The 21,749-nt window shown below is 35.3% G+C and overlaps 2 protein-coding genes and 2 long non-coding RNA genes across 4 annotated transcripts; 3 read left to right on the top strand and 1 right to left on the bottom strand.

The window, feature by feature from the left end:
- Nucleotides 1–1,585: 1,585 nt before the first annotated feature.
- On the top strand, nucleotides 1,586–3,190 carry LOC119075564 (the record flags this gene model as incomplete). Its single annotated transcript, XM_037182032.1, has 5 exons — nucleotides 1,586–1,876; nucleotides 2,095–2,393; nucleotides 2,450–2,688; nucleotides 2,756–3,070; nucleotides 3,132–3,190. Coding segments are annotated over exons 1-5 (1,194 nt in total), but the record flags the coding sequence as incomplete, so codon positions are not given.
- Nucleotides 3,191–3,194: 4 nt separating this feature from the next.
- Nucleotides 3,195–3,641, top strand: LOC119077096. The gene is made up of 3 exons (XR_005087746.1): nucleotides 3,195–3,272; nucleotides 3,338–3,452; nucleotides 3,516–3,641. It is a non-coding gene; the product is annotated as an uncharacterized LOC119077096 (long non-coding RNA).
- Nucleotides 3,642–4,225: 584 nt separating this feature from the next.
- On the top strand, nucleotides 4,226–5,607 carry LOC119077094. The gene is made up of 4 exons (XR_005087745.1): nucleotides 4,226–4,481; nucleotides 4,539–4,641; nucleotides 4,695–4,933; nucleotides 4,992–5,607. It is a non-coding gene; the product is annotated as an uncharacterized LOC119077094 (long non-coding RNA).
- A 1,846-nt stretch (nucleotides 5,608–7,453) lies between these two features.
- Nucleotides 7,454–21,487, bottom strand: LOC119077093 (serine/threonine-protein phosphatase PP2A). Its single transcript, XM_037184253.1, has 4 exons — nucleotides 21,191–21,487; nucleotides 11,542–12,105; nucleotides 11,284–11,474; nucleotides 7,454–7,558 (listed from the first exon to the last, which is right to left on the bottom strand). The coding sequence occupies exons 1-4, from the start codon at nucleotides 21,290–21,292 to the stop codon at nucleotides 7,486–7,488; spliced, it is 930 nt and encodes a 309-aa protein (XP_037040148.1). The 5' UTR covers nucleotides 21,293–21,487; the 3' UTR covers nucleotides 7,454–7,485.
- Between the last annotated feature and the right edge of the window lie 262 nt (nucleotides 21,488–21,749).

Genomic DNA, 21,749 nt, shown 5'->3' on the forward strand with positions numbered 1-21,749 from the left:
GACTATTATGACGAGAGGAGGATGTATAATTTGGATCAGTTATTTTAACTTCCCTAGGTGCATATGTCAAAAATTTATATGAAATTATGCACTGACAAGTACCCCAAGGCAAGTTGTAATTAACTGGTCTTCGGAACTCTCGCTCTGGTCATAATAGTCTATAATGATTGTTGTCGCATTTTTTCTTAGATTTCTTAGATCACAAATGTTGTAAGGCCTACGATCAATTTCACAAAAATGAAGACCGCAAAAGTTTTGTAGAATTCTCAAATATTTTGGAGAAGAACATAGAGCATAGCCTATGATAGGTATTTAACTTCGTGAACATATTGTGTTCATCGTTGCAGCCATCAAATACACCGCAACTGTTCATATTAAAGTAGAGCAAATTGTCGTAATTAGGATGCAATTTATAGACTATTATGATGAGAGGAGGATGTATAATTTGGATCAGTTATTTTAACTTCCCTAGGTGCATATGTCAAAAATTTATATGAAATTATGCACTGACAAGTACCCCAAGGCAAGTTGTAATTAACTGGTCTTCGGAACTCTCGCTCTGGTCATAATAGTCTATAATGATTGTTGTCGCTTTTTTTCTTAGAAATAGAAATAGTTTTACGGCACGAACGCTTACAGTTGTCAATCCAATCGAGAATAAATAAATGAAAAGGGCACAAAAGGCATAAGTGGCAGCGGGAAGAGGTAGTGACAAATGGTAAAACTGATGCCAGAAACTTTAATAATTTCTCGAGCCTCAAAATTATGGTCCCCTTAATCTTGTGGCTTTTAGGAAGCTCACGCTTCCTTTTATTAAATTCTTCGGTTCTCTACTCGCTTACTCGATTCGATACCTTTCGATTTAGCTCAGTGTGGACTGACTTAAATGCTGGAATTCTGTAAAATATTGGGTGCCTTGAAATGAAAAAAAAACCTCAACATCGAGTACCTAGCAAACAAAGGTGGTAAAGACGTTTTTCAACAGTTACAATTTTTCATTGAAGTTATAATAGCTTACAACTAGCATATTTATTTAAGTGATGTTCCTTTTAGTATTTAGTTAGATTTTAAATAAAGATTGCTGATTGTCATTGCCTGTTTTGAATACATAATTGGAGTAATTGAGTTGTCAATCATTGGATGTAGTTACGTTCCGATGGTTCCGATAGTAAAACTCATGCAATACTTTGTAATAGCTGTCGCTTAGTTCAGTGTAACCAAAATGATTGTACAGTCGCTACTTGTCCTCGGGTGTATTATAAATGATTCTGAATCGCAGACTGTGAGCCCGACTACCAGCGTTATTAAAGACTATCTTCATGACAACAATTTCAAAACCTTATTGTTGGTTTCATGCCTAAGCCGTCCGAATATTGACCCAAACGGGGCAGTATTTACTGCACAACATCAAGGAATTTGGATGAATGTTGTGGACATATCTGAAAACGAATTTGCTTCGTTTGACTATGACCAATTTTTCGTTCGCTTAAGTGGTGTGCACTGCGTTGTCATGGACTTAGATTGCAATCAGGCTGATCCATTTCTGAGAGAGATTTCAAAACGACGACTTTTTCATTACGAAAGGAGTTGGTTAATGTTCACCTTTAGTTTGAACGAGTCTTACGGTATTTTGAGTCGTCAAAACATAAACGTCGATGCCGAAATTACCTTAGTTGTTCCTTCGGATATCGATAATGACCGTTACGATTATGACGTTTATGAAATTTATAATCCACGTTCCGAACGTGACGGGCTTAATGTGACACGTATGGGCCATTGGAGCAAATTGACTGGTTTAGTTATACAGCTTAATGAGCAGACAAAAACGGAAAGACGGCGCAATTTTCGGGGACTTACATTCACATCTGTAGTAACAGTAAGTGGAAAAATTGTTTTAAGAAAATAGCTATCAAAATGCGGAACAGTTTTATGACATCGAGTGTGAAGTCCTTTATTAGGCTTTAGATGTGTAACACATCGGGAGCCTAATAAAGTACTTTGCACCGAGATTCATAGACCGTTTTATGCCACAGGGGCATCTAAATTTTGCATATTATGATGCTGAGTGGCATAAAATACATTTTTCGATTGCAGCTTAGGAATATTCCTGAGAACGTTACATTTTTGGAACACCTTCAATCCAACGACTATCCATATGTCAATAACCTAGGACGAATTAACTATCGTTTATTTACGTTAATTGAAGACATCTACAACTTAAAAGTGCAGGTCCGGGTAGCAGAGTTTTACGCACATTTAGATGCGTCACATAACTGGCATGGTGCAATCGATTTGGTTAAACGAAGAAAAGTTGATTTTGGTCTAACTCCGTTAAGATGGGAGGATGATCGATATGGAGTGGTTGAACACACTACGCACTCGTACCATGCTCAGTATCAGATTTCATTTCACTTACCGACATTTCAACTCGAAAAAGTAACTTTTTCAGAATTCTATTTATATTTCGACATCCAAAATCGATACCGTCGAACGCATTCACTTTACCCTTTCGATCAAATTTGTGGTACGCAATAGTTGTATTAGTGGTATGTAGTGCGTGCATTATTTGGAATATTTTCTCGGTAGAGAATCACAAGAAAGTCAAATCAGCTTTACATGTGAAACGGGCCAACGAAGATACTTTTTCCAACTCAATTCTGATGATGATCGGATTCATTTTTCAGCAAGGTGAGAACGCACAAATATCTGGCTCATTGGAGTTCAGTGGTAGGATGAAATTTTGGTTCTGATGTAGGTTATTCAGGAAATATTGTTCTAACGTCATCTCGGATATTAGTCGTCGCGGTACTCGCATTCGCATTACTGGTTTATCAATTCTATTCTTCCTTTATCGTTGGCTCTTTACTTATTGAAGCACCAAAGAATATTAAGACAATGAAACAATTGCTGAACAGTCCGCTTTCGTTCGGTCAGGATGAACAACCGTACGTCATAAACAATTTCCAATATGCACAAGAAGAATCAACTGTACTGTTGTACAAGAAGATCATGGAACATCCTGAACGCACAATAATGCCTGCAGGTACCGGGTTGAAATTGCTGAAGAATGGTACCATTCCAACCTATTGTACCACTAAGTAATAAGATCATTCAACATTTGTGTTTTATAGGTGGATTCGCCTTTAACACTGACGGTTTGTTAATTTGTTTAAATCAACCCATCAAGGCCCATCCTCTCAATCATCACTTCTGATTTCAAATACTAATGTAATTCAAATTCTCAGGGAGCTATGCTTACCTAATACTGAAAGGTTTCAGATTTTGTTGCTCTTTGTGAAATTCTAAAAATTGAACCAAGGTTTTGAATGTCTTTTAGATACGTTGACCGACTCGGAGAAATGTGATTTACAGGACATTGCTTACATTCCGAAAGTTGCTGCGGGACCTGTTTTACCCAATAAGTCGGAATTTAGAGAACTGGTTAAGATTGCGTATGTTCATCAAGCTGCAAAAAATAATGTGACAGCGCTTCTAATTTGCTATTTACTCTGCAGACTTCGAAGGATCTCCGAGACAGGATTGCTATCATACTACAACGACATCTTTTATGGCACTCGGCCGAAATGTGAAATTTCAGAAGTTATTGTTACTCCGGTGGATATTATTCACTTCTCGACGGCTCTGTACATTCTCTTCATAGGAATTGTTGCCAGTGTCACACTGTTAGCACTTGAAATCGTTGTTAAAAAACGATCTGCCGAGAAATTGAGTCGAAAATCCAAATTCAAGAGAAAGGCCAAAGTTACAAATGAATTCAATTTCCGATTGAACTAGCAATTTAGTTCAGTAATAAGGTCTGTCTTAGATCACAAATGTTGTAAGGCCTACGATCAATTTCACGAACACAAAAGTTTTCTTACAATTTTAGAGCTGGTTAGAATTGATGTCACTGAAAAAACAAATTTAGAACACAACTTTATACGGACGGTTATATCATTTGTTATCGACATCGACGACACAAAATAATAATGAGCTCTAGCTATTGAACGTCGTTTTATATTGAATAGCAGAATAAAGGTTAAAATGAAAAGAAAACTTATTTCAGTCGGTCAAAAATACTTAGGTTCAAATGAAGTAATAGATTTGATTACTACCCGAATTATGTGGTTGCCGTCTGTGAAATTTTGATATTAGCCGGTTAGCTTTTAGCGTTCTCACATTTTTGTGTTAAATACGTGAAAATATGCAGTTAGCCAAAGAAAAACAAATAAAATTTTAATGATTGAAAAACACAAAAACGCCAACATCTGGTTCGTTGATCGTATACCAACTTACACACTAACGAAAAAAGATGATGAAAAAGACGGACAGAAGAGAAATGGAAAATCGAAGTAATAAATTCACTCGTTTGCACAAATAAATTTCAATAAATCGTGGGCACTACAGTTGATCACACTTCGATCAGATCAAAGTTGATAAAAAGCGTTGATTTGACAAAACGAATCATGTTCACTCTTAAGGTTGATCATTTATTTTCCAATTTCTAATTGCTTCACTAAACCATCTTTATTCCATAGATTGTCATTATTTGCTGTGTTCTACTTTATACAATGGACACGATCGCCGGTCGACCAGTTTCGAGTAAAGAAAGTAACGAAAGTAAAGAAAACGCTTCTGAAGGTGAAATAATTGAATTGAATAATCCAACAGAAATAAACAAAAAATATTCTTAGACGTCGAATCGGATGACGAGCAACAAAAATTCTACGAAGTGGATGCTTTCGGTGACGATTATCTGGATTTCGGTGCGATAACTGGACCGAAAGGAGCATTCTCGTGGCACGCAAATTATCCACTGGAGAAGTGAATCGTGATCGTTAAGTGGAAAAAGAGCTGCATCGGTTGGACCGACCCATATCATTATATTTTGAACAACAGACTCGCAATGGATTCTTCTTTCGTATAATAATCGGTAAATTTATGCGACAATGTTAAGGTCGTAGAAGTAAAAATGGATTTACCTTTTTTAGAAAATAGATGTGGACATTAAATACACAGTGCACAACGATCAATGACAACAATAAACAACTCACCTCTTGGAATGCGGAATTTAATGCTTGGTCGCCGATCGTTCGTTTTCCATTCTTCTTGCATCTACCTACATCCTACAGTCACACTACAAGTGTTACAAAAAAAATTAATTTGTTTTTCTCTTACATTGTTGTTTTATTGTTACCTAAATTCTTGTTAAAATACACAATTGTTTTTTTCTTGTTAAAAATAAAAATCGGCGCAAAATTCGGTTTTACATTTTGGGGGGGAATTTTCAGTTGTGTTTGAAGTGTGTACATAACAATCATTTATGTTTTGTATTTTATTTAGAATTTTTACGGAAATTGTTTATCGTTCAAATCATTCACTTCAACCAACTGATGCAACATTATCTTTTGTTTCCATTTTTTTATGTAGATTTGTTTACGTTTCTTTCAAAGGAAAAAAAACTTCTCGGGCATTTAAAGTTTATGATGTGAAAAACGAGGAAAGAAGAAAAAAGGAAGATCAGTCCACACCAAAGTGAGTATCGCAACGGGGACTATTCGATCTTGAATTATTCGAACAAAATATTAGTTTCGCTTTCAAATCCACTTGAAACAAAAATCGTCCGATACACTTCAGGGACTCGTTCAAGGGCACGAAATAGTAAATTTTCGATACCGATTGTGGAGCATGTCTTACACTACTACCTTGCGCTCAAGACTTAGCGTAGTAGCTTCGGATCTTGCAAACCGAGCCAATTTTAGGTGAATGTAACAGTCATTTACATAATATGAGATTAAAAATTGAAAGGAGGTCCGGTTGTCGTGTAAGGTCCACATAAACCTGACCTTTCATTTATTTAATTCCGAATTATGTAAATGATTATGACATGCTGATTGCCTCGCAAGAAGCGTTTGGATTTTGAAAAGCACGGTTTCGTCGCACAGAGCTCGTCAGTTCTGTGTAGGTTGAAATTTCTCAAATTTGCCATTAATTAGACACTGCCTGGTTTGCCATTAATTAGACACTGGTCATCGCAACAGTTGAGTATCAACCAACTTATGTTTGATGTTTTTCGAATCGATCGGACAATTCGGAAACTCACACAAAATTAATATGTCGCATCGTAATAAATCAGATCTGTAGTAGGAATGTCCGACATGGTAATCACTGTAATGGAGACTTAATTCATACGTTTATGTAATACATGTTCTGCTTGTAATGCAATGAATGAAAAAGCAGCTTACAAAATCAATACTTTTCTATAACCACCAGCATGGCAATTTTTTTCTTCAATTATTTTTAAGTTTTTTTTTGTGTTGTGATGATTTACAAATTTATTTTTTTTAGTTTCACTTTTCTCTTTGTTTATTTTTAATTTATTTTTTCTGTGTTCATTAATTTTAGGTTTTTATGTTTAAAGTTCTAAATTTCTACAAAAAAGACCACATCATAACTGAATCGCGTTCATTGTAATATTCTCAATTCGGTTTTTCTTTTTCAAATTTCTCTTCTTTTTTAACTCTTTTTTATCTACGCGTAAAAATCAAAAAGAAAGAAAACGAAACGAAAAGAAAATACGAACAAAAACAAACATTTATATATAATATTTACAGTAGTTTTGAATAGCAGCTGTAATAAAAACGTCTTAGATTCCTATTATATATAAATAATCAGTTGCAAAGAGTAAGTCTGTTTAGTTGTTTTGGTTGGATGTACACATTAAATGTTTTTTTTTCTTGTTTTTTTGCAATTGTAAAGTGATTTTTATTTTGTTCTTTTCCGTCCGCAACATTTCGGTATTTGTTATGCTTCTGTCTGGCTCCCCGGCGAAATTATGTGACACAAACACACAAAAAAACAAAATCAATTTTTTTTTATTATACGAGAAAATCGACAATTATATTTCCAAATAATATGGAGCAATCTGACATTATCATTGTGAACAATTACATGTATTTGTTGAAGGGATTTTTTTTTAATTGATTAAGTTTAAGTAAGATTTACATAAAACGTGTGTCGATTAACAAATACAGGAGGCGTTCGTTTGAGTATTTTTGCCAGAAAGTTTTACGAAATTCCAAAATATTTTAGGATTTTATTTATTCTCTTCCGATAGATTTTCTTTTTTAAATTTTATTTTTAGTAATGTAAACATTTGCACGTTTTTCATCGCATTATAATAATACCCTATCGCACGTTGTCTCACTATCTCTTTACGTTAAAAAAAAAAAAAACAAAAACAATTCCAGAACAATTGGTTTTTTTAATCTCCCTCTCTGTTTTTTATATACTTTAAAAATGGATGCCGGTGAAGAGTTTATTTTTTTCCAGTTTGTTTTGTTTGTTTTTCTGTATATTTTAATTTTAATTACTCTCATATTATCTTGGTTTTTAAATAGCGATAATATTATTTTGTTTTATAATTAAATTTATTTTTTTTTTATTTTTTTTTATTCATTTTCTTTTCTGCGAAATTTAAGTTTCTTAAAGGAAATAGTCCGGAGTCCTTCGTGTGACATGAGGTTCTCCACGGCGGGGGGCTGGGTCAAATTGTAGGCTGAAAGTAAAACGGAAAAAAAAGATACATTTTAGATCGCGCATTATACACACAAGGAAACACTTTGTTCTTAGTTCTTATATGCCGTTTTAATTTAATGTTACTAAAGAAGTGATTTTAGTTTCAGTAGTCTAGCACGGGTGTGACACTATTCACGCTATTCACATATATTTGTGTAGCTGTATTCAGAGCTGGTAAATACTGATAAAAGTCGTCGATAAACTTGACATTTCTACATAAACGCTCTTAAGAGGCATCGGAGCTTATCTACAATTTTAGCCTACATTTGCGTGTCATGCGTTTTAGTTTTGATGATATCTTTTCATTAGAATCCTTAAGAGGGCAGACTAGGTGTGAAGTAGGCTATATATTGAAAAATTGGTTTTAAAATTAATGTAGACCATTTAATGAAAATCTGTTCCAGCAATTAGATGAGCAATATGTTTATCTATCTCTAAAAAATGAAAAACGATTTACAATAAGCAACAGTTGGAAGAAAACCGATTTCCAAAAAAATATTGCATAGCCTAACTTTAAGCGACGTTCATATTTTGGAAATCGGTTTTCTTCCAACTGTTGCTTATTGTAAATCGTTTTTCGTTTTTTAGAGATAGATAAACATATTGCTCATCTAATTGCTGGAACAGATTTTCATTAAATGGTCTACATTAATTTTAAAACCAATTTTTCAATTACAGCCTACTTCACACCTAGTCTGCCCTCTTAAAAAAAAAAACTACGACCGGAATAACGACCATTAATGTGTTTGCTTTGAGTCAACTACACCCAAAACTAATTTTTATCTAAGACGAATCGACACAACGCTAAATTGTTGCCTAAATTTGTGGGAAAAAATTATATATTTTCGATGATAACTTCGTATCCGCGTCTTATCTGGAAAAAGTGGCACCATCGTTCTGTGTCAAGAAGGGTTGGCTTTCAGTAACAATGATAAATGTTTGTAGTGATGTGGCCCAATGAAAGTATAAACCAGGTATCATACAAACCGGAGGACATGGCGTTTCATATAAACGAACTCACCTCTCATGAGAGATGAGTTTGTTTATATGAAATTGCTAAGTCCTCCGCTCCATACAAAGTTTGACATTCGAACATACCTTGTGTTGACGTAAAAATGGGATTTTATTACAAACAATCGAAAAGTACATCATTTTACATGTTGACGTTCATTGATGTGGCCTACTTTTAGAAAATTCAGAATTTGTGCCAATTTTAGTGAACTATTGTGTTTTTTCGTAGTTTTTAATAATTAACAAAATTTTATATTACAAATTTTACAGATTTATAAATAAGAAACTTCTTCCAATGGTTTATTCGGGGAAATAGTGCCCATAATACAAGCGGCGTTATGTCTTTGTATTTCCAAAAAAAAAAAGATTTTTTTTCGAAGTAGGTTACTTCACCACAAACATTTATTATTTTCACTCGAAGCCAACACATTTTATCACAAAACGATGGTCTCACTTTTTCCAGAAAGAACGCGGATAAGAAGTTATCATCGAAAATATATAATTTTTTCACACAAATTTAGGCTACAATTTAGCGTTGTATCGATTCATCAACACGTTGTCGGTTATTACGACTTCTCAACTTTAGGCACACCGGAAAGTGCTAAGGTCAAAGAATACCTCCAAATCTAAAAATCAAAAATTTGACTTTTGATTTTTAGAAATTTATTTGGAGGTATTCCGCGACTCTCTTCCTCGACTCTCTTAGCATTTTCCGGCGTGCCTAAAGTGCCTGCTCGAGCATTATCCCCTACGTGAATAAAAATTAGTTTTGGGTGTAGTCGTTTGACCAGCTTTGAGAAAAGTCAGCAGTTTAACGAAATTTTCATAAACTTCTCAGTTTTCCCAGAGCTGGTCAAGCTGCTACAACAAAATCTATTTTCTGTTGAAAGCTCAAACATTCGTGGTCGTTATTGCGGTCCTCTATTTTCGAAAGATTCTGGTGGAAAGGTATCATCAAGAGTAAACTAAAATCCAGTATTTAAAAATTGTCCAAATGTATGCTTTTCAGAAAAGCATCGATGCCTCTTAAAATTAAATTTATTGCCTCGGAGCTACTTGTCTGGTAAGTTTACCGGATTGATTGTAAGTAGTAGCTAATGGTCAACAATGATCAATTTTATCAGTTTATTTGTAAGGAAAGTTCGTTTTGTCACGAAATTTTCATTTTTTTTTTAAGGTATCGATCATCGGATACTACAGCCAGAGGCAGTGAAATTGCAGCATCAATTTGCTTCAGCTGTTTTTCAGCTGATTCACACATGTAATACATCATTTTCATGAACTTGAAAACGTCAGAAACGATCCCAGCTGCCAGACATGTCGAAAAATATCGAATGAATTGAGCGAACGATTTTCATAACCAGTAAATTGAACGCAGTTAAGTCAATAATTGAGGTTAAGGACTACTTGACGAAAAATTAAGTGGGGTTACGTTGACGAGTACCATAAAATGAAAATGATGAAAATGATCTATCAAAATTGTTTATACGGTTGAGGATGCGACACGCACGCGTGCTGCAGTGGTTAAACCGTCTAATCAGTTTTGATTGTTTGTGTGGATCAGCTGAAAAACAGCTGAAGCGAATTCTCGTGGAATTTCACTGCCTCTAACTGTAAAGGTTATTTCTCGTGTTATCCGGTCAATAACGAAGTATAATTTAATTTTTCTGTGAAATTTATGACGTCATGTTTAGCGATAACGTTAAATATATCAGCTCCGCTTAAAGCTGGAATCGGGGCTTCTAATTTCCACAATAAATGTTTTTAACCATTCTTCAAGGTCGCGGATTAATGGTTTTTTTTTCAACAAACAAAACTTTTCATTACAATACAGAATAAGGCGTAAAATGTAAACAAAATTCTATTTTTCGTACACCTAGCCATTATCTTCAACAAATATTTTGTAAAAACTCTGAACTCTACTCGAACACGCGACATTTATTGGGAATTACAATCATCGCAAATAAGCTTTTTATGAATTTGACGTCCTACAGCTGTATTTGTTCCATATCGTTCCACATGTTGTCAGCAGAAGAAATGTAAAAAGAGTCGTTGCACTCGCTTTACGTGTGGAATGAAAGAAATGTAAAGAACGTCGATAGTCTTATGACCCGTGGAACGAATGAAAAATTATCTTGGGGTCCATTTATCACCGAAAATTGAGGCAGTTCGAGTACTTTGGTTAGAAGTCGTTATCACTCAGATAAACTAGGGATTTCTTAGGTCGAATACAAAAGTACTAGGCTGTCAGTTTGAATTAAATTCCACCAAATGATTTGCTGCGTTGATACACCTGTTTACTTCAGTTTTTATATCGAGATTCGAAATTTTCACAAGTATTTTTAAAATGGCCTAAAAATCAGTAAATTTAGCTCAAGAATTGTGGAAATGTCTGCTTCGATTAGCTGATAAGCTCTAGTTAACTAACTCCGTCAAAGATGTTAAAAAGTCTGATTGAAAAGCACCGATTGAGCCAGAAGTTGCGTTCTGGTATGTTTTACTCAATGAATACTACAACTTGGGCCGGTTGTCGATTATTTTCGGTGATTAAGTGAAGCCAACACGAAACGAAATTTTTCAACTCGACCATAGGGAGTCTCAATCACGTATTTTCAACTTTTAGACAATTTTTCTTGAAACTCATCGAACTAATCTAAGTCCCATTGTTATGGGCAAATTAAAACTGTTACTCACAATGAAAATTTCAGCGAATCATCCAACTCCATTAGAGCGGCCTGATTACCACATCTATAACAATAGTTTGGTGCCGAAAAAATGGTCACTACGTTACGATCATGACACCAATTATAACCCTCCATAACCAATTGATGAGCCCGAGACACAAGCGTAAGTCCGTTGGTGTGATTAAATGTTTCAGAAATATCCTGCAAAAATCAATAACAAACGTGGGTCAGCACGTGAATCCATAAGCGTAAATTCAATTGAAATTACCTGACCAAACGTATAACCAGCACCTCGAGGAGAAATGCCCCAACCGCCTCTGTCGTCCGGATCCGACCATAATAGATCGCACATTGGTCCTTCGTGAGGCACCTCTTGCAATCGATCTAAAGCTCGAATATGATCTAAACTATCGATAGACGGACTCAAACCACCATGCAGACAAAATATTTGACCATCCACCAAAGCCGTTAACGGTAAATAGTCGAACAGATCGGTGAAATATTTCCATACGTTCGCATTACCATACTTTCGCAAGCATTCATCGTAAAAACCGTACACTTGAGTGATTTGACGTGATTCGTGGTTGCCACGTAAAATGGTAATTCTTTCACGGTACCGAACCTTTAGAGCCACTAGCAATGTCACTGTTTCTACCGAATAATAGCCGCGATCAACATAGTCGCCCATAAATAAATAATTGGTGTCAGGTGATCGTCCACCTATCCGAAACAGTTCCATTAAATCGTGAAATTGACCGTGCACATCGCCGCATACTGTAACCGGACATTTTACCGCTTGGACATTTGATTCTTTTGATAAAATTTCTTTAGCCTGGAAAGAGAAGAGACAATCTATTAGTTATGCAATTCATCTCTTTTGATTCAATTTAAAATTGCATTACAAACCGATCGAACCAGGCCGACCGACTTATAATAAAAGAAGAACCCTAATGTTATCACATTTCTTAGAAAATTAGCCTACGACGGTTTCTGGAACGGGAATTTTATGAACGAAACACTACACTGAAGAAAACTGTAACTTCTGATCAAAATACTCTCCAATTTCATTACGTCGTCCCATGCAAATATCATAAATAAACAGTAGCCCGTAAACATTGTGTATAAAATCAATGAAGTTGTACGCAATAACTTACGCTGTGTTCCTACTTCATGTTTACGAAGGAATCAATTTATTTACACATTTTTCAGCATCGACTTCGAGTATATAGGTGAACTGGTTGAATAACGTGTTTGAATTCATAAGTCGAGACACAGATTTATTACCCATCTACACTGCGCATCGAAAGCAATCTGCTAACGGAATAATTTTAACTTGTGCTGGACGAAGGGTTACAACGAATGTTTTTGTTTCAACACGAGAGCCGTGTAGTTGTATGGGAGTTTCTTGGTAACAGTTTTTTCTGCGAGATGAAGACTGACTTACAGGCGGAGAAAAATAAGATGTCGCAATCACAAGCCAATTTTTTCCACATGTATTACCAATGTTAACACACTGTATGTATATGTAATGTATATTGACGTGGAATGATGTGGAATGAACTGGATCGCTGAAAATCCAATGATAGCGAAATCTAAGACGATTCACAAAATCTAAGAATTCAGTTCTGTATTATCACACGAATGCAAACTATTTCGTCAGATGGAACGTAACAATAGGATATGGTGGGTCCAACCCAATTTCCATTTGATCAAAAAGTGTTGAGTAGAAGTAAATAGCAGATCTTGTAATTGAAATTTTCGATATTTCTCTTAGATTCATTGATATATGTTTGCAAAAAATGCAACATTTTTTTTTTCAAAATCTGTGTGACTGGTACTGATGACGCTTAATGTAAACCTAACATGCTAGTCGTAACACGCATTGTCTAAGCTTTCCATCAATACCTCATTTGCAGTGCTGGTGATTGCTGGCGAGTCTTACGAGTATCGGTACTAACATAAAATTCTGTTATGTCGGCAATCACCAGCACTGGAAATGAGGTACAAACGGAAAGCTACGTAAGCTATGTTACGACCAGTATCTTAGGTTCACATTAAGCGTCATCAGTACCAGCCCAGACCTTTCTAAAGTTCAAACAGATTTTGAAAATTTTTCTTGCAAATTTTTGGAAACATAAATCAATGAATCTAATCAAACTGTGTATGACCCGAAAGTACCTAAGCTCAGCTTTCCAACGAGCCCACTTTCACGCGGAACGATCATTTATAACGGCCAAAAAATTCGGATAAAAAACACTATTTTTCTAACTTCGGAGATCTTCCACCAGCAACCAGGTGTGGCTCGAGACTGGGTGAGGCCTGTTTTAAGGTTTACTGGCAAACACCTTTCAAACCATGTATATATCAATCCCAGACGAAATGGGTCCGATTTTGATAGATGGATTTTCAAAAGAATCCCTCACAGCTTTAGCTCTTTTGATATCGAACATAGAACAAAGACTGAAAAATGAAAATTGGATAAGTGGAAATGCGGGCGCGTTGGGCACCATTATGTCTACATATTTTCACCTCGGTTTAGCTCACATAACAAAAGCTGACGAATTTCAACACAACGAAAACCTCAACAAATCATCGTTGTTAGCTCAGTTTCCATATCGATTGACATAAAGACGTATATGCCTTTCGTGTCTCTAAAAAAAAATAAGCCATCAACAGCCAAATAAAACCGCTCAGTGTTACGTGAATTGTCTGTAATGTCAAAATCAAATTTTTCTTTTATCAAAATCCAAATTCCTGCACTATCAATGAACAAGTTAATCTCATTCAATTGGTTTTACAACCACTACGCATGTAAACGATTCATTCTTTGCTTATCTGAAATGCCAACACCAAATTTATATCAGGCGCACATACGTTATTTGTTCGAAATAATAATCTCTGCTAATTTACGTCTGCACTTCACCGTAATGAAGTGAAATTACATTTTTGGTTTAATTATTGGCAGAAATTTATAAATAGAAAAGAAAGGAAAAAAAAGCGACACTGCAGACAATGAAGTTTGTTAGTAAACCGGCGGCACGTGGTTGTAAATATAAATTGTGCTTTGCTGATAAATACGCACATTACAATAGCCGATCAAATGAACGTACAATTAAAATGAAAATTATTTATGCAAACAGTTCCGATAAATTTACGGACCAATTATTGATGCCACTCCTATATTTTCTTCCTCTACTTCTGTCTACAGTTCGCTCATGTATACAAAAACGAATACAAAAAGAAATCTATTTTTAAAGTGTTTCTATCTCGAGTACATAATTTATAGATTCAAATGAGTAAATTTGTTCATTAAAATAGAGCATCTGGTGTTTTCTGTTTCTTTTTTTTCTTCTTTCGGATAGACCAGACCTAAATCAAAGAACATTTCATCGGTAAAAGTTCAATATGCAAAGCCGAGTTTGCAAAATTTTCATTTTTATTGACATAAAACTTAAATGAATTGATGAGTGTGTGTTGTGTGCCTGTGTGGATGAATATGACATTGTTGATAAACGATTTCAATTATAATAATTGATGAGGCACAAGGTCTTTTCAATGTAGTGAGCTGTTATAGTATACAGCAAACACCGCGAAACCATCGATGACGTAACATTGAATTGGTCAACTAAGAAACAGTTATCAGTCGACTGTAAATGTATTGGACTGGATGTTATAAACATTTAAAATTAGCACTTTGTATCCTCTGCTAGAAGAAATTGTTCACGCGAATTTTGTTAAATGACTTTTCAATGAAGCAGAACTAATATGCGAAACATTAATAGCCAAGCACGTATTGTCGACGTACGTACAGGAAAAAAACTTATTATTGAAAAGATCATTTCACTAGTCAACAACAGAGAAAAAATAAAATTCATTTGGCTACCAACTTCTTAGTACTCACACAACAATTGTGCACCTCTATCGATTACAACAAGCTAAGAGACTTCAGAAGTACCAATTAGTAGTTAATAGTTAGATGCAATAACAAAACATTCGCGTTAGAAGTATAATAAGAATGAAGAGAATGATATGTTAAATAATCTTAAATAAAAGAAGAGAAAGTGATGACTGGGTAATGACTTTAGTGTTTAGTCACTGGGGTTGGGACATGTTGGGGTATTCTCAACAGATTTTATTCTTCAAAATGTATAATTAGAGAGTGTAAATCAGGAAATGTCATACAGAAAAATAAAAATGAATTGGCAACGACAGCACCATGCAGCTAATGCCAGAAATTGGCTTCTTTGGCTAATATTCCTAAAAATAAATTTTGTTTTCGAGACGACTTTAATTAACCGAAATTAATTTCACTTTTACTGATAAAGGTTCAACGACCATAATATTGGTTTAGGCTGACAGTGTGTTAAGACGACGAAAAAATAAATAAATAAAATGATTCACATATCGAGAGAGAGACACATGTGCAGTGCAGCAGTACATATTTGCGTTGTTTAATTTATTTATGTTATGTCGTCGGGATGTGGCGGCATATGGTATTTAAAACCAAATGAATTGTGAAATTTAATCTAAATTGCAATGGAAAAAAACATTTTGTTTCGTTCAAAAGATATATGAGCCACCTTTTGATTTACAGTCAACAAATAATTGATTATCACCTAGCTGACGAATTCATTAGCTCTTGTTAATATCTTGTTGTCACAAAAGTGTTTTCAGCTATGATGTGCAGTTTGAAGAACTTAAAAAAAACTGCAAAAAGAATCGGTTACTGGGGACGCCAGTCTGGGGTAAAGCAATCATGTGGAAATTTTTTGGTATCATGTCAACTAGAGACAGAATAATGTAATCAAGTGAATGCGAGTCCTTAGAAAAATGATCGAATATTAATCACGAGTAGAGGTGTGCACCGCCGATTTTACGCCGGCGCGCCGCCGATTTTTTGCTAAATTTTCGGCGCGCCGCCGCCGAAAAATTATAGCTCACGCCACCGCCGCCGCCGATTGTATTTTCGTCGCGCCGAAATTTTATACGTTTAGTGCTTTCAGCCATTTTAATGGGCGGCAATATAAACTTAAATTGAAAAATCTATACAAAAGTGTGCGCCTGAGTACAAGGTTTTAGCAAATGTTTATCTTTCTTAATTTATAAGTCAGGTTTCTATATGCTGCTATGTTTCTATAAACATACAACTGAGGATGGTCAGATCACGCTGGCCTGGGACCGCCATCGATACCCGAGGTCGAAACAACATTTGTCTTTTCTGTATCCTCACTTAACGTGAACCCTTGGGTACGTTACTCTATCTCCTGTGCAATGGAATGGAGCGCGGCATACGGCAGACGACGTTTCTCTTATTGCCTGTTGATGCAGATAAGAGGAAGAAGAAAGAGAACAAAATTCAGTGCATCAGTCAAAACTGGGTGAATACTACTGTAATTGTAAAGTGGCAAACTCAAGACCTTATGTAGAATTTGGGTGGAAAATGGCGCAAATCACATGCTTCAGGAATTTATAAAGTGGAAAATCTTTCCGGTTTCAAGTTTTTTCGTCAAAAGACGAGACACGGATATCTTTATTTTCAATTTTTAGCTGCTTTATGTACAAAATTTGGGAAATAAAACCTTATTACCGTATGTTGATTCCACGGGGAAGGGACTGTCGATTTTGTGTCTTGCTAATCGGGATGTAATCAGAGGAATTGAGTAAGCAATCGAGCGGTCATGATACGAAACGATTTATTGTAGTGATGTACTTGATGTAAAGCTACAAATTCTGAATTCCACGAAATTAGGTTATGTACACAGTACACAGCTAAACTATGAAAACTTACATATTGTGGTTGACTACACTTTGACAACTATGCGACACATAATCTACTTTACAGACGGAATTCTCCGGCTATGATTCGATACGAAAGAACTATTAAGTACGGCTCGCTGCGTGATCGACGATTTGTTCAATAGAAATTTCCGAATGAATCGCTTATGGGTCGTGAATTCAGCGTGACGTTGGTTTATATTTGACGTGTCATCTGTGATGAACAAGCTGGTGCCATCTGCACATTGTAGCTGGCAGTAACACCGTAGTCTATACACTTATTACTTATAAATTTAAGTTTATCTAATTCTCTTATTTGCGAAAACTTTCTACTACGATCTCACTCCTACATCGAAGATGGACTAAAGGCAACGGGAACGGTTATTGCATAAATCGAAAGATAATAGTAGTGAGTTTGCGTAAATGACATAAATTATAAGTTAGAAATAAGAAACCTGCAAAACATCTAGTATGACGATGTGACTTAAAATTTCCAACTTATAAGTTGACTTATAGCTTATGTGTCATTTACGCAAACTCACTAATCATTCTTGGATTCATTAAATTAGATGTTTTTAAGATAATAGGTCAGTAATTGTACATTCAAAATATAAAAGGTGAGATACGTCTCAGTTGATTCCCCTTGTATAAGTAGTTGATACTTCAGATCGCAAGATAGTAAGAATTCAGTGTTCGGAAAAAGGATTGCGCACGCTTTTTCAAATGTTTTTGCATTATTTTCGAAAGTTTAGATTTTTTGTAAATTTATCGGCGCGCCGATCGGCGCACCGCCGCCGACTATAAATTTCTTTCGGTGCGCCGCCGCCGATCCCTTACCAGTCGGCGCACCGCCGCCGACTATTTTAAGATCGGCGCACACCTCTAATCACGAGCCTAAGAATCAATTTTAGACGATTCCTATGCGATGAATAAAAGCCTCTGCATGTTATAATATCAATAACAACTGATTTGGTAATGAAAAACGGTTAGAAAGTCTTTAATGTTTGTCCTGAGGATGTACAGTACGAACGATTAAAAGTGATAAGAAAGGTATGCCAGTTTCACCGAACAAATCGACAAATTGTTCACGTGTAAATAGAATTTGGAAAATTAGAAATTATTGGCAAATATTGATCAACGAATTGAATGTAGAGGATTTTTGGTGCTGCGAAGACGGTAAAAACTAAATAGCCTCAATACAAACAACACACACTCTACGGATAATAGCGGCAGAGTCGAAATTTTGCTTGATTTTTGCAAGTGGTTCCAGGTGGTTCCGGGTGGTTCCCGTGGTCCAATCGAAAAGTGATGTATGGAAGGTGCCCCTTATTTTTGATAATGAACAAGTCGTCCATACATCATTTTGTCCAAAAACTTCGAATTTAGCCGATATAATTTTGGGTCATTTTGACTCTGCCGCTATTATCCGTAGAGTGTGTGTTGTTTGTATTGAGGCTATTTAGTAAAAACATGTATCATGTAAATAAAACAGAGTTCCGGTGTCTTAGAACCGACCCCTCATTTGTACACCTACACAATTCTTACCAGAACCAGACATCGAATTGATGTTACCTAATGCCTCAAGCTCTTACATAACTCGAGGGAATGTGTAGGGTTTCATACCTCCTTCCAAGAACACTAATGATGAACCTATTCGATCAATTTCAATGTCTCCATTTTCAGCGTCAATGAATGAACGAAAAAAAATGAATGGAAAACGAATCGTCGTAACTTAAATGACGTTATAGTGAGTGTAAATTTCTTCACAGGAAATGCAAGAAAAACGAATTCAAAAGGGAAACGAAGTAAACATTACACCGGCTGTGCTATATATAATGTGTGTACTGTTGGTGATATGGGAGAGTGTCTAAACACGCAGACAGAATGTATGTATGCGCAATGGTAATAACGGCTCTGAAACAAGTGAGAAATGAATGATATCGGTTATCAGCGATGATGTCATTTACAATGTAACTATATGGAAGTAACTCGTTTAAATTTATCGCTCCCATTGTAGTCCAATGAAAGTGTTTATTGACAATTAAAAATTGAGTCATATGACTGGCATGGCGGATTGTTATGCACATTATTTAAATGCGGCGATAACCGTTTTTTCGCGACACCGATTTGCAATGTAACTCTAAAAATGGCTTAATGGTTTTTATGCCAGCAGTGCTCATATACCTATTGTAAGCGTTTAGCCTTGAATTAAATTTTTGTTAAAATTTCTTTGTGCGACAAAATATTGTAATTATTATCGGGCAAACAGAACACACAAATAAATGTGGTGTTTTCTCAATCAACGAAACAGAATGGCTGAATAATCAAATATTGATTTGTTCATTATACCAATCAAAGGCCGACTAAGCAGATTAAATTTAGAAAAAAAATATTATTATTAAATCGAGAGTCATTAAGAAGGCATAAATGCAACGCATACATAGATACACACACACACAAACACCTGCGAACACTCGTGAGTAAGCAAACCAGTCCGTACACAGGCTTATACTACTTTTAAAAAAAAAATTGTCTCATTGAAATTTACGCACATACTGTCAAGGCTACGCAAGGTCAAAGTACATCCTTCGATCAAAGTCAATTGTATGTTTTCATATTGAGTGAATGCATTCGGGCAAATACGTGAACTACGAAACGAAACACCGCATCTATAAATCACTTTCATTACAGCAACTCGACATGCCGACAAAAAATAATAATAAAATGAAAGACGATCACACAGCCAAGCAATGCTTTAACAATGTAATTGCAAGTGTAATAATGGCTCGTGAACTGCACAGTGAAGTCAATTCGATAATCTTGATCTTGTGTGTATGTGCAATGTGCACATGCAAGACAATAGGTTATACCGTCTAAAAAAACAATGGCTTTCAGTTCGCGTAGGCAATCGACTGGGAAAAAAATTATGTCACCAAAAACCATCACGAAAGACACAAAATGAAATTTCCAATTGAATTTGGTTTTTATTAATATTGAACCAATGTTCATACGTGTTGCGTGGGTTGCATGTAAAGATCGAATATATTCTGATGGGTATTGATTTTCGAATTGTAAAATTGTAGCTTTTCCAGTCGAACTGTTGTTACGACGGAATAGTATGACATAGTAATGATTATTAACATTGTCGTACAGCAAACACCTAAGTATCCACTTCAAGTGACAATTTTGGAAAGGCACAATTACATCCATCCATTATACATTTCAAAATTGACGTAATCGTTACTCTGCCCACCACAATACGCAACGGAATCTAATTGTTTTGGTATTTAGTAGCTACTCAAAATGTGTAGTGAATTCCGCGCCACGATAGGAAAAGATGCAAGACTTTTAAACCGATGACAAAGCGAATTGTGAGTAATTCATTTAGGGATTGCCAGACCTTTCATGACTCAGGAAAGTTCCTATTAAATTTGGACGACCAAATGTAGTCTGCTTCGGACGGGGTTTGTAGTGTTCCAAGTGCCATACAGTCATTAATTTTCATCAACGAAAGGAGTGAATGATAAATGTCGCTAAAAGATGTTTGACCTCTTAACCGCCTCAACCGAGAAAACATTGCAAGACGCACTTGGGTAAAGTACATAAAAAAAGTACGAAAAATTGTTGTATGTTGCAGGCATATTAGATGTATAGATGCCGGTATTTATGGGATTTAGTGAATACTTCACAAAAAAATTGGTTTTCCGTGTAAAAATACAACTTTCAAACACACATCCAAAAGTATGCTTGTTAATTTGAAAAATCTATAATTAGCGTCGTCGTCGTTCTATAGTTGATATAATGGAACATAATGCCGCATTTGAAAAAAATAAATTAAAATAAAACATTTGCTAATAGGCGTTTGCAAATAATTTTCAATTTGATTCGACGTAAAATAAAAAGCGATCGGGTGTCTGATTCATGGTAAAGAAGAAAAAAATTAAATTCAGCAAAATTAACGAAGATGAAAAAACGCGTAGCCACCCATCATTTGATTTTCACAGTACAAGTTAATCGGTTCGCATCCGAGAGTTATGCAAAATCCAGTCAATTATGGTACCGCAAGAACGTTATCAGTTCAATAAAACATTTTTGTCTCCGACAAGAATGAAATTCGAATTTTTTCTTTAATTATAGCTCACCTTATCACACAAAGTTTTCACTTGAGTCTCTGTCAATTGTTTGCATTCGTTCAGTTGTTCAATCCATTGATCTAAATCCTTTAAAGTGGCTTTATCCTCCATTTCCACTTTGTACTTGAACGTTAAATTACTGTTTCTGTATTGTAAATATGAACTATTTTCCAAACGAAACTTGTTAATTAAATATTCATGAATATAGAATAGATTTATGAAAAATCAGTCCGCACGAACGACAGAATTTCTTCACAATTTTAACAAAATGGCCGAACAAGTTCTTAGCACTTATAACATTCCGTTTCGTCATTCGTTTAAGGTTTTTTTTGGTGGCGTTGTCTGCTACTTAACGAAACATTTTCTTCGTTCATTTATCGTTCAAAAATGAAGTTCATCATCTTCCTTATTAGTTTTTATCATAATTTCGTAATCAAAATTAAAATTATGGGATTGGTATGGCTTTCAGCAGCAGCCGTTTGCTGGAAAACATTTAAATCATGTAAAATTTGATTAAAATAATTTAAATATTTCAAAAATTCTTCGTTCGGCATGTACACAACCAATG

This window comes from Bradysia coprophila, unplaced genomic scaffold (genome assembly GCF_014529535.1).
Source record: "Bradysia coprophila strain Holo2 unplaced genomic scaffold, BU_Bcop_v1 contig_232, whole genome shotgun sequence".
NCBI classification, from domain to species: Eukaryota; Metazoa; Arthropoda; class Insecta; order Diptera; family Sciaridae; genus Bradysia; species Bradysia coprophila.